The 13,084-nt window shown below is 47.8% G+C and overlaps 1 protein-coding gene across 3 annotated transcripts in view; it reads right to left on the bottom strand.

Annotated features, from left to right (window-relative positions):
- The window catches only part of CAP2 (cyclase associated actin cytoskeleton regulatory protein 2), a 335,178-nt gene that overhangs the window by 155,233 nt on the left and 166,861 nt on the right, over positions 1–13,084 (bottom strand). For 2 of the 3 annotated variants that reach the window (XM_063923215.1, XM_063923214.1), the window contains exon 4: positions 9,569–9,646. The exons of the other annotated variant lie outside the window; for it this stretch is intronic. In XM_063923215.1, the coding sequence (XP_063779285.1) occupies positions 9,569–9,646 (78 nt within the window). The remainder of the gene's footprint in view (positions 1–9,568; positions 9,647–13,084) is intronic. 3 annotated transcript variants of the gene reach the window in all.

Here is a 13,084-nt window from a genome sequence, read left to right as displayed (position 1 = left end):
AACAATACCACCGCAAACTCCCACAAGGAAGCACTTCAGATCGTCAATGGCAACACATTCACTATACAGCCAAAGTTGTCTTTGTCAAGAATAGACCTTACAGATCTTCAGATAATAGGAATAAGTGTAAGTTACTGTATAAAACCCCTATCAGACCGCCTGAGGCGGGTTGCACCTGGGAGCCTGACACGGGAGCTCCCAAGGTGTGCCCCGCCTCATGAGCCCCGCAACAGTTGTCTGCAACCCGTTCACACCACACAGCGAGCCAGATTGAACACAAATTGAACCCTGCTTGCTACCCGAGTTGAAATACTGTGTATATTCCCCCTGGCACCTTTCAGACCGCACAGGAACATGGGTTATGTGCGCTCATGTGCCAATAACCCGTGCTTGTATTACACACAGTACGGTATATAATAATATTCCACACTCTAGATAAGCTCTGTGACCTATTTCACACATCTTTCTAATATAATACATAAAACACTTGGAAATGCAGTGGTAACACCAAAGAGCGCCATTACACCAAACACAGGGTTGAATACGATCTCAGTTCAGCTGCTGGACCATGTGAAGCTTATTGTCATTGCGGATCTCCATGGCTCCCAGGGTGCCAACAGCTGCTAACATAATTTTTGAGGGAACGAGTATCTTGGCTCAATGTCCAGCGGAGAGTATAATGTCAAAGAAAAATACGGGATACACAGGTACTGTACTTTGAGCTGACAGATAACCACAGGAGTGCCTACATAGCACAAAAGCAGTGTCGGACTGGGGGATGAGGGGCCCACCGGGGGAATGAAGTGATAGGGCCCACGCATGCTATTCTGTGTGTCATTGCGGCTCTACCTGCATCCGAAATGCCACGTTACAGCCTTTTCCAGGAAAACACTGTAGGATAGCATTTTGTATTTGTGGCAGTCACACACAGAATAAAGACAGAAGCTGCCCATGCATTACATTACTTTGCGTCTAAGATGCATTTTCGTGAAAAAAAAAACGCAAAACAAGACACTCGGCGCTACCGAGTCACACGGCACTCACGCCTTATGAGGGTAATTCCAAGTTGATCGCAGCAGGAAATTTTTTAGCAGTTGGGCAAAACCATGTGCACTGCAGGGGAGGCAGATATAACATGTGCAAAAGAGTTAGATTTGGGTGGGTTATTTTGTTTCTGTGCAGGGTAAATACTGGCTGCTTTATTTTTACACTGCAATTTAGATTGCAGATTGAACTCACTACACCCAAATCTATCTCTCTCTGCACATGTTATATCTGCCTCCCCTGCAGTGCACATGGGGGGTAATTCCAAGTTGATCGCAGCAGGAAATTTTGTAGCAGTTGGGCAAAACCATGTGCACTGCAGGGGGGCAGATATAACATGTGCAGAGAGAGTTAGATTTGGGTGGGTTATTTTGTTTCTGTGCAGGGTAAATACTGGCTGCTTTATTTTTACACTGCAATTTAGATTGCAGATTTAACTCACCACACCCAAATCTAGCTCTCTCTGCACATATTATATCTGCCTCCCCTGCAGTGCACATGGTTTTGCCCAACTGCTAAAAAAAATTCCTGCTGCGATCAACTTGGAATTGCCCCCATTGTTTTGCCCAACTGCTAACAAAGTTCCTGCTGTGATCAACTCAGAATTACCCCCCATGTGTAATGCAACTTGTAGCGTACGGAACAAAGATGTAAGAGCACATATCTGTATAAGGGGGAGCAATTAGGGTAATTATCTAATAGAGGCATAGAAACTACAATTGGAGAACAGTACAAATAATGGGTATACATACTGTATGTTGTAAAATATACATAATATATTACAACTGAAGTGAATTATTTGATTTGCTTGATCCACATTGGAAACCTTACAACCATCGGATCCAGGTATTCCATAAAAGATCCTGTACAAAGGGGGTAATTCCAAGTTGATCGCAGCAGGAATTCTGTTAGCAATTGGGCAAAACCATGGGGGTAATTCCAAGTTGATCGCAGCAGGAATTTTTTTAGCAATTGGGCAAAACCATGTGCACTGCAGGGGAAGCAGATATAATATGTGCAGAAAGAGTTAGATTTGGGTGGGTTATTTTGTTTCTGTGCAGGGTAAATACTGGCTGTTTTATTTTTACACTGCAAATTAGATTGCAGATTGAACACACCCCACCCAAATCTAACTCTCTCTGTACATGTTATATCTGCCTCCCCTGCAGTGCACATGGTTTTGCCCAACTGCTAAAAAAATTCCTGCTGCGATCAACTTGGAATTACCCCCCATGTGCACTGCAGGGGAGGAAGATATAACATGTGAAGAGAGAGTTAGATTTGGGTGGGGTGTGTTCAATCTGCAATCTAAATTGCAGTGTAAAAATAAAGCAGCCAGTATTTATCCTGCACATAAATAAAATAACCCACCCAAATCTAACTCTTTCTGCACATGTTATATCTGCCACACCTGCAGTGCACATGGTTTTGCCCAATTGCTATCAAAAATCCTGCTGCGATCAACTTGGAATTACCCCCAATATACATATGCTCCTCACTTAACGACCGAGTTCCGTTCCTACGACTAGGTCACTAAACAAATTGGTCATTAAGTGTGAAGACACATACTAATTACAGGTAATCGTTTTTTATTTATTCTGAATAAAGAAAAGGTCTAAAGGAAACTCCAACTTGATAACTTTGATTTACTTTGCATAACTCTTACATACTGAACAGTACTGCAGAGCATAAAAATTCATAAAAATACAGAGCAGAAAATTATAAAAAATATTAATTAGTAAGTCCAAGCAGTCACTAAACAGGTAGATTGTTAAGTAAGGATCATCTGAATTTACTTTATTTGAATACATTACATACAGTAGGTGTTCATTTAATACTGTTGGGACACTAAATATAACTTAATCAGGGGTACTCCCAAGCCAACCCCTGGTGGACATATATCCACAGAACAGCTCGGGTGGAGGCACTAAACTAAAGATACCAATAATCTGGTTTGGACCAACTATTGGTGGCCAGTAAATTCTAAAAGTGAGACGGTTACAGGTACAAATAAAAAGCAAGTTATCCTTCTGCCATGTACTGTAGTAAGTGCACAACACACAATGGGGGTCATTCTGACTTGACTGCACGCTCCCGTTCATTGCAGCGCAGCAATCAGGTCAGAAGAGCGCATGCGCCGGCGTCACAGTGCGCCGGCGGCTGTCATTGCCTTGCGATCGCCTTTGCCTGATTGACAGGCAGAGGCGGTCGCTGGGCGTTTGGGGCCGGCATGGCATCCGTTTTGTGGGCGTGGTCCGGCCAACGCAGGCGTGGCCGGGCCGTGCGCAGCGGGGACGTCACACGCAGCCGCTGCGACCCGGGCAGCGACGAGTAGATCCCAGTCAGCACGCAAAAGCTGCGCTGGCCGGGAGCTACTCCTGAAGTGCAAAAGTGCAATGCTTTTGTACTTCTGCAGGGTGAAGGGGAAAGCGGGCCTGACATGCGGGGTGGACTAGCCCTGTGCTGGGCGTCCCCTCGCATGTCAGTGTGCGTGATCGTAGCCCTGCAAAATTTTGCAGGGCTACGATCAGGTCTGAATTAGGCCCAATGTACAGCTCCATGTCTCAATATGTAAATAACCTTTCTCTGACGTCCTAGTGGATGCTGGGAACTCCGTAAGGACCATGGGGAATAGCGGCTCCGCAGGAGACTGGGCACAAAGTAAAAGCTTTAGGACTAGCTGGTGTGCACTGGCTCCTCCCCCTATGACCCTCCTCCAAGCCTCAGTTAGATTTTTGTGCCCGAACGAGAAGGGTGCACACTAGGTGGCTCTCCTGAGCTGCTTAGTGAAAAAGTTTAAGTATAGGTTTTTTATTTTCAGTGAGTCCTGCTGGCAACAGGCTCACTGCACCGAGGGACTAAGGGGAGAAGAAGCGAACTCACCTGCGTGCAGAGTGGATTGGGCTTCTTAGGCTACTGGACATTAGCTCCAGAGGGACGATCACAGGCCCAGCCATGGATGGGTCCCAGAGCCGCGCCGCCGGCCCCCTTACAGAGCCAGAAGACAGAAGAGGTCCGGGAAATCGGCGGCAGAAGACGTCCTGTCTTCAATAAGGTAGCGCACAGCACCGCAGCTGTGCGCCATTGCTCTCAGCACACTTCACACTCCGGTCACTGAGGGTGCAGGGCGCTGGGGGGGGGCGCCCTGAGACGCAATAAAAACACCTTAGATGGCGAAAAATACATCACATATAGCTCCTGGGCTATATGGATGCATTTAACCCCTGCCAGTTTTTCCTTAAAAAAGCGGGAGAAAGGCCGCCGAGAAGGGGGCGGAGCCTATCTCCTCAGCACACAAGCGCCATTTTCCCTCACAGCTCCGCTGGAAGGACGTCTCCCTGACTCTCCCCTGCAGTCCTACATTACAGAAACAGGGTAAAACAAGAGAGGGGGGGCACTAATTTGGCAGATTAATCAATACAGCAGCTATATAAGGGAAAAACACTTATATAAGGTTATCCCTGTATATATATAGTGCTCTGGTGTGTGCTGGCAAACTCTCCCTCTGTCTCCCCAAAGGGCTAGTGGGGTCCTGTCCTCTATCAGAGCATTCCCTGTGTGTGTGCTGTGTTTCGGTACGTTGTGTCGACATGTATGAGGAGGAAAATGGTATGGAGGCGGAGCAATTGCCTGTAATAGTGATGTCACCCCCTAGGGAGTCGACACCTGACTGGATGGTCTTATGGAAGGAATTACGTGATAGCGTCAGCACTTTACAAAAGACTGTTGACGACATGAGACAGCCGGCAAATCAGTTAGTATCTGTCCAGGCGTCTCAAACACCGTCAGGGGCTCTAAAGCGCCCGTTACCTCAGATGGTCGACACAGACCCAGACACGGACACTGACTCCAGTGTCGACGGTGAGGAAACAAACGTGTTTTCCAGTAGGGCCACACGTTACATGATCACGGCAATGAAGGAGGTTTTGAACATTTCTGATACTACAAGTACCACAAAAAAGGGTATTATGTGGGGTGTGAAAAAACTACCCGTAGTTTTTCCTGAATCAGATGAATTAAATGAGGTGTGTGATGAAGCGTGGGTTTCCCCCGATAAAAAACTGCTAATTTCTAAAAAATTATTGGCGTTATACCCTTTCCCGCCAGAGGTTAGGGCGCGTTGGGAAACACCCCCTAGGGTAGATAAGGCGCTCACACGCTTATCAAAACAAGTGGCGTTACCGTCTCCTGATACGGCCGCCCTCAAGGAGCCAGCTGATAGGAAGCTGGAAAATATCCTAAAAAGTATATACACACATACTGGTGTTATACTGCGACCAGCAATCGCCTCAGCCTGGATGTGCAGTGCTGGGGTGGCTTGGTCGGATTCCCTGACTGAAAATATTGATACCCTGGACAGGGACAGTATATTATTGACTATAGAGCATTTAAAGGATGCATTTCTATATATGCGAGATGCACAGAGGGATATTTGCACTCTGGCATCAAGAGTAAGTGCGCTGTCCATTTCTGCCAGAAGAGGGTTATGGACGCGACAGTGGTCAGGTGATGCGGATTCCAAACGGCATATGGAAGTATTGCCGTATAAAGGGGAGGAGTTATTTGGGGTCGGTCTATCGGACCTGGTGGCCACGGCAACGGCTGGGAAATCCACCTTTTTACCCCAGGTCACCTATCAGCAGAAAAAGACACCGTCTTTTCAGGCTCAGTCCTTTCGTCCCCATAAGGGCAAGCGGGCAAAAGGCCACTCATATCTGCCCCGGGGCAGAGGAAGGGGAAAAAGACTGCAGCAGGCAGCCTCTTCCCAGGAACAGAAGCCCTCCCCCGCTTCTGCCAAGTCCTCAGCATGACGCTGGGGCCTTACAAGCGGACTCAGGTACGGTGGGGGGTCGTCTCAAGAATTTCAGCGCGCAGTGGGCTCACTCGCAAGTGGACCCCTGGATCCTGCAGGTAGTATCTCAGGGGTACAAATTGGAATTCGAGACGTCTCCCCCTCGCCGGTTCCTGAAGTCTGCTTTACCAACGTCTCCCTCCGACAGGGAGGCGGTAATGGAAGCCATTCACACGCTGTATTCCCAGCAGGTGATAATCAAGGTACCCCTCCTACAACAGGGAAAGGGGTATTATTCCACGCTGTTTGTGGTACCGAAGCCGGACGGCTCGGTGAGACCTATTTTAAATCTGAAATCCTTGAACACTTACATACAAAGGTTCAAATTCAAGATGGAGTCACTCAGAGCAGTGATAGCGAACCTGGAAGAAGGGGGCTATATGGTGTCTCTGGACATCAAGGATGCTTACCTCCATGTCCCAATTTGCCCTTCTCACCAAGGGTACCTCAGGTTTGTGGTACAGAACTGTCACTATCAGTTTCAGACGCTGCCGTTTGGATTGTCCACGGCACCCCGGGTCTTTACCAAGGTAATGGCCGAAATGATGATTCTTCTTCGAAGAAAAGGCGTCTTAATTATCCCTTACTTGGACGATCTCCTGATAAGGGCAAGGTCCAGGGAACAGTTAGAGGTCGGAGTAGCACTATCTCAAGTAGTACTACGACAGCACGGGTGGATTCTAAATATTCCAAAATCGCAGCTGATTCCGACGACACGTCTGCTGTTCCTAGGGATGATTCTGGACACAGTCCAGAAAAAGGTGTTTCTCCCGGAGGAGAAAGCCAGGGAGTTATCCGAGCTAGTCAGTAACCTCCTAAAACCAGGCCAAGTGTCAGTGCATCAATGCACAAGGGTCCTGGGAAAAATGGTGGCTTCTTACGAAGCGATTCCATTCGGCAGATTCCACGCAAGAACTTTTCAGTGGGATCTGCTGGACAAATGGTCCGGATCGCATCTTCAGATGCATCAGCGGATAACCCTGTCTCCAAGGACAAGGGTGTCTCTCCTGTGGTGGTTGCAGAGTGCTCATCTTCTAGAGGGCCGCAGATTCGGCATTCAGGACTGGGTCCTGGTGACCACGGATGCCAGCCTGAGAGGCTGGGGAGCAGTCACACAGGGAAGAAATTTCCAGGGCTTGTGGTCAAGCATGGAAACGTCATTTCACATAAATATCCTGGAACTAAGGGCCATTTACAATGCCCTAAGTCAAGCAAGGCCTCTGCTTCAGGGTCAGCCGGTGTTGATCCAGTCGGACAACATCACGGCAGTCGCCCACGTAAACAGACAGGGCGGCACAAGAAGCAGGAGGGCAATGGCAGAAGTTGCAAGGATTCATGTGATAGCACTGTCAGCAGTGTTCATCCAGGGAGTGGACAACTGGGAAGCAGACTTCCTCAGCAGACACGACCTCCACCCGGGGGAGTGGGGACTTCACCCAGAAGTCTTCCACATGATTGTGAACCGTTGGGAAAAACCAAAGATGGACATGATGGCGTCCCGCCTCAACAAAAAACTAGACAGATATTGCGCCAGGTCAAGGGACCCTCAGGCAATAGCTGTGGACGCTCTGGTAATACCGTGGGTGTACCAGTCAGTGTATGTGTTCCCTCCTCTGCCTCTCATACCCAAGGTACTGAGAATCATAAGAAGGAGAGGAGTAAGGACTATACTCGTGGCTCCGGATTGGCCAAGAAGGACTTGGTACCCGGAACTTCAAGAGATGCTCATGGAGGACCCGTGGCCTCTACCTCTAAGAAAGGACCTGCTCCAGCAGGGACCCTGTCTGTTCCAAGACTTACCGCGGCTGCGTTTGACGGCATGGCGGTTGAACGCCGGATCCTGAAGGAAAAAGGCATTCCGGATGAAGTCATCCCTACCCTGATCAAAGCCAGGAAGGATGTAACCGTGCAACATTATCACCGTATTTGGCGTAAATATGTTGCGTGGTGTGAGGCCAGGAAGGCCCCTACAGAGGAATTTCAACTGGGTCGTTTCCTGCATTTCCTGCAAACAGGACTGTCTATGGGCCTAAAATTAGGGTCCATTAAGGTTCAAATTTCGGCCCTGTCGATTTTCTTCCAGAAAGAACTGGCGTCAGTTCCTGAAGTTCAGACGTTTGTCAAGGGGGTACTGCATATACAGCCTCCTTTTGTGCCTCCAGTGGCACCTTGGGATCTCAATGTAGTTTTGGGGTTCCTAAAATCACATTGGTTTGAACCACTCACCACTGTGGACTTAAAATATCTCACATGGAAAGTGGTAATGCTGTTAGCCCTGGCTTCAGCCAGGCGTGTCTCAGAATTGGCGGCTTTATCCTATAAAAGCCCTTACCTAATTTTTCATACGGACAGGGCAGAATTGAGGACTCGTCCTCAATTTCTCCCTAAGGTGGTTTCAGCGTTTCACTTGAACCAGCCTATTGTGGTACCTGCGGCTACTAGGGACTTGGAGGACTCCAAGTTGCTGGACGTAGTCAGGGCCCTGAAAATATATGTTTCCAGGACGGCTGGAGTCAGAAAATCTGACTCGCTGTTTATCCTGTATGCACCCAACAAGCTGGGTGCTCCTGCTTCTAAGCAGACTATTGCTCGTTGGATTTGTAGTACAATTCAGCTTGCACATTCTGTGGCAGGCCTGCCACAGCCAAAATCTGTAAAAGCCCATTCCACAAGGAAAGTGGGCTCATCTTGGGCGGCTGCCCGAGGGGTCTCGGCTTTACAACTTTGCCGAGCAGCTACTTGGTCAGGGGCAAACACGTTTGCTAAATTCTACAAATTTGATACCCTGGCTGAGGAGGACCTGGAGTTCTCTCATTCGGTGCTGCAGAGTCATCCGCACTCTCCCGCCCGTTTGGGAGCTTTGGTATAATCCCCATGGTCCTTACGGAGTTCCCAGCATCCACTAGGACGTCAGAGAAAATAAGAATTTACTTACCGATAATTCTATTTCTCGTAGTCCGTAGTGGATGCTGGGCGCCCATCCCAAGTGCGGATTGTCTGCAATACTTGTACATAGTTATTGTTACAAAAATCGGGTTATTATTGTTGTGAGCCATCTTTTCAGAGGCTCCTCTGTTATCATGCTGTTAACTGGGTTCAGATCACAGGTTGTACGGTGTGATTGGTGTGGCTGGTATGAGTCTTACCCGGGATTCAAAATCCTTCCTTATTGTGTACGCTCGTCCGGGCACAGTATCCTAACTGAGGCTTGGAGGAGGGTCATAGGGGGAGGAGCCAGTGCACACCAGGTAGTCCTAAAGCTTTTACTTTTGTGCCCAGTCTCCTGCGGAGCCGCTATTCCCCATGGTCCTTACGGAGTTCCCAGCATCCACTACGGACTACGAGAAATAGAATTATCGGTAAGTAAATTCTTATTATTACATACGCCCACATTTTCTGGCAGCCCTGTACACAATGGTATACATATATACATTGTGAATGCAAACAATGAATATTTTTCGTACACAAAACAAATCTTTGAAATAAACAAAACATGTTTGAAACTGTGACATATTGTGACCTACATATAACTTCCCATGGGAATTCCAGCTCACAGAGCTATTTATATTACATCTGCCCAACACATGAGCTGTCATTACGGAGCCTGTGACATGCACCCAATCCCCAGACATTGCTAATTGCACAACACTTCAGCATATCAGTGTTTCTTACCTCTGGAGGGTGCTGGTGCTGGGACGCATAAACCAGGAATGCTCTTTCTGCTTTAAAGGCATTTTCTACTAGTCCTGCCTAGGAGAGATAAGAGGCATCAACTGTGTCAATCAACAGCACTACGTGACATTCCAGCATGCCATCTGTATAACTTCCCCTTACTACAAATCAGTTCAATATAATTACATATAAATGAATGTATTTGTATCTGTCATTATAGCTTGATGTTAACGGGTACAGTATGTAGATTCATAATTATTATTACAAAAGAAACAGCAGTCCTTTCTTTTTCTAACAATCTTTCTTAAAAGTGTTACAGTATGTGAACATTCATCCCTCATAAAACCCAAATGAGATATCTGGTCCTTGGAAACGTCATGGCTCTGCTATAATTCCTGCTTGGCCATGCCTCCAAACATCTCAGCCTCTGATTGCCGACTTGGGACGGATCTACACTTTTTAAATAGGAATGGTGTTTTAACAATTCATATAGGGCCTAATTCAGCATGGATCGCTATTTAGAGAAATCGCAAATTGAGCGATTATCGAACCATTGCGCATTTGTATCGTTTGCATTGTGCACGCCCAAGGGGTAATAGCGACAAAAATTGCGTACAGATCAAAATTGCAATGTGGCCACTGTTTGACTAACAGGAAGCCGGTGTTTCTGGGCGGAAACCTGACGTTTTCTGGAGTGTCAGAAAAAACGAGATTTATCGTAAGAACTTACCTTTGTTAAATCTTTTTCTGCGAGATACACTGGGCTCCACAAGGATAGACATTAGGGGGTGTAGAGTAGGATCTTGATCCGAGGCACCAACAGGCTCAAAGCTTTGACTGTTCCCAGAATGCACAGCGCCGCCTCCTCTATAACCCCGCCTCCCTGCACAGGAGCTCAGTTTAAGTTAACCAGCCCTATGCAGTAGCAGGAAAAGAGACGACAACGGTTAAAAGCCACATACACCACACTCTCACAACAAGAGAAGTGTCAGCGGCTAATGCCATACCAACCCAAAGAAGCTAAGTGCGTCAGGGTGGGCGCCTTGTGGAGCCCAGTGTACCTTGCAGAAAGAGATTTAACAAAGGTAAGTTCTTACCATAAATCTCATTTTCTGGTGCGGGGTACACTGGGCTCCACAAGGATAGACATTCGGGATGTCCTAAAGCAGTTCCTTATGGGATGGGACGCACTCTAGCGGGCACAAGAACCCTGCGTCCAAATGAAGCATCCTGGGAAGCGGCAGTATCGAAGGCATAGAACCTTATGAACGTGTTCACAGATGACCACGTAGCCGCCTTGCACAATTGTTCAAGGGTCGCACCACGGCGGGCCGCCCAAGTAGGTCCCACAGACCAAGTAGAATGGGCCGTAATGTGAGCAGGAGCCGAGAGGCCAGCCCTCACATAAGCATGTGCAATCACCATTCTAATCCATCTGGCCAAAGTTTGCTTGTGAGCAGGCCACCCCCGTTTGTGAAATCCAAACAGCACAAAGAGAGAATCAGATTTCCTAACAGAAGCAGTTCTCTTCACAAAGATACGGAGAGCCCGTACCACATCCAAAGACCTCTCTTTGGAAGACAGATCAGGAGAAACAAGTGCCGGAACCACAATCTCCTGGTTAAGGTGGAACGAAGAAACCACCTTAGGTAAGTATCCGGGACGAGTCCTAAGAACCGCCCAGTCACGGTGAAATATCAGATATGGGGAACTACAGGACAAGGCACCCAAATCCGACACTCTTCTAGCTGAGGCAATAGCCAGCAGAAACACCACCTTAATTGAAAGCCACTTAAGATCAGCTGAACCAAGAGGTTCAAACGGAGACTCTTGTAACGCCTCCAAAACCACCGACAAGTCCCAAGGAGCCACAGGAGGGACATAGGGAGGTTGGATACACAACACACCCTGAGTAAAGGTATGCACATCAGGTAAGGTCACAATTTTTCTCTGAAACCACACCAACAAGGCAGATATTTGAACCTTGAGGGAGGCCAGACGCAGGCCTAAGTCCAGGCCCTGCTGAAGAAAAGCCAACAACTTGGCTATACTAAACTTGGAAGCGTCATAATCGTTAGATGCGCACCAAACAAAGTAAGAATGCCAGACCCTATAGTAAATCCGAGCCGAAGCCGGTTTCCGGGCCCGCAACATAGTTTGAATGACCGCCTCAGAAAACCCTTTAGCCCTTAAGACGGAAGCTTCAAGAGCCACGCCGTCAAAGACAGCCGGGCTAGGTCCTGGTAGACACAGAGGCCCTGAACGAGGAGGTCTGGGCATTGTGGAAGTAGAATTGGACGCTCTGACGATAGGCCTTGCAGGTCTGAGAACCAGTGCCGTCTGGGCCACGCTGGAGCTATGAGAAGCAGATTTCCTTTTTCTTGCTTGAACTTCCGAATTACCCTGGGCAGGAGTGACACCAGAGGGAACACGTACGGCAGCCGAAACCTCCACGGCACTGCCAGCGCATCCACGAATGCTGCTTGAGGATCCCTTGTCCTTGCTCCGAAGACCGGAACCTGTGATTGTGTCGAGACGCCATCAGATCCATACGCGCACGCAGGGGGGGTTTCTGAGTACCTAGAAACCCCCCCCTGGCCACCGATCTATCGGCGCAGGTGGACGATTTTTTTTCTATATACAGAGACGCTCGTGCAGCTCCCTCCTCGTCTCCTTATACTGTCCGAGTGACAGTGAGAAGCTGGCTGCCTGCAGGGGGAGCTGCAGCGGCTACGCACAGCTCCTCTCAGGCAGTACAAGTCAAGAAGGGGCTTTGAAACAGTCGAGTGAGGCAGTGGCTGCTGTGCTGTCACTGTGTTCAGCACTCACAGTGATTCTGCTGCAGGAGCCAGGTGCATGTGTCATTTACTGTATGTCAGGGGGTGAAGAAAGGACACTCGATAATAAATTGCTGCAGTAACTGGTACAGCATATACCTCACCCGGCCAGCACTGTTTGTGTGAGTAGCATGTGTATAAGTGCTGGGTTGGGGGGCTGTGCTTCCTGTTAATGTGTGTGTGTATATATCTCTATACTGTGTGCATGTATACTGTGTATGTATGTGTGCATTTATACTGTGTATGTATGTGTGCATCCATACTGTGTATGTATGTGTGCTGTGTGCATGTATACTGTGTATGTATGTGTGCATGCATACTGTGTATGTATGTGTGCTGTGTGCATGTATACTATGTATGTATGTATGTATGTATGTATGTATGTATGTATGTGTGCTGTGTGCATATAAACTGTGTCTATGCATGCATGTATGTGTGCATGTATACAGTGTGTCTGTGTATGTATGTATGTATGTATGTATGTATGTATGTATGTATGTGTGCTGTGTGCATATATACTGTGTCTATGCATGTATGTGTGCTGTGTGCATATATACTATGTCTATGCATGTGTGTGTGCTGTGTGCATGTATAGTGTGTGTGTGTGTGTGTGTGTGTGTGTGTGTGTGTGTGCATGTATACTGTGTATGTATGTGTGTTGTGTATGTTTGTGTGCATG

The sequence above is a fragment of the Pseudophryne corroboree genome, chromosome 5, assembly GCF_028390025.1.
Source record: "Pseudophryne corroboree isolate aPseCor3 chromosome 5, aPseCor3.hap2, whole genome shotgun sequence".
Classification (NCBI taxonomy): Eukaryota; Metazoa; Chordata; class Amphibia; order Anura; family Myobatrachidae; genus Pseudophryne; species Pseudophryne corroboree.
The sequence above is the reverse complement of the archived record's forward strand: the minus strand, read 5'-3'. Positions and strand labels throughout refer to the sequence as shown.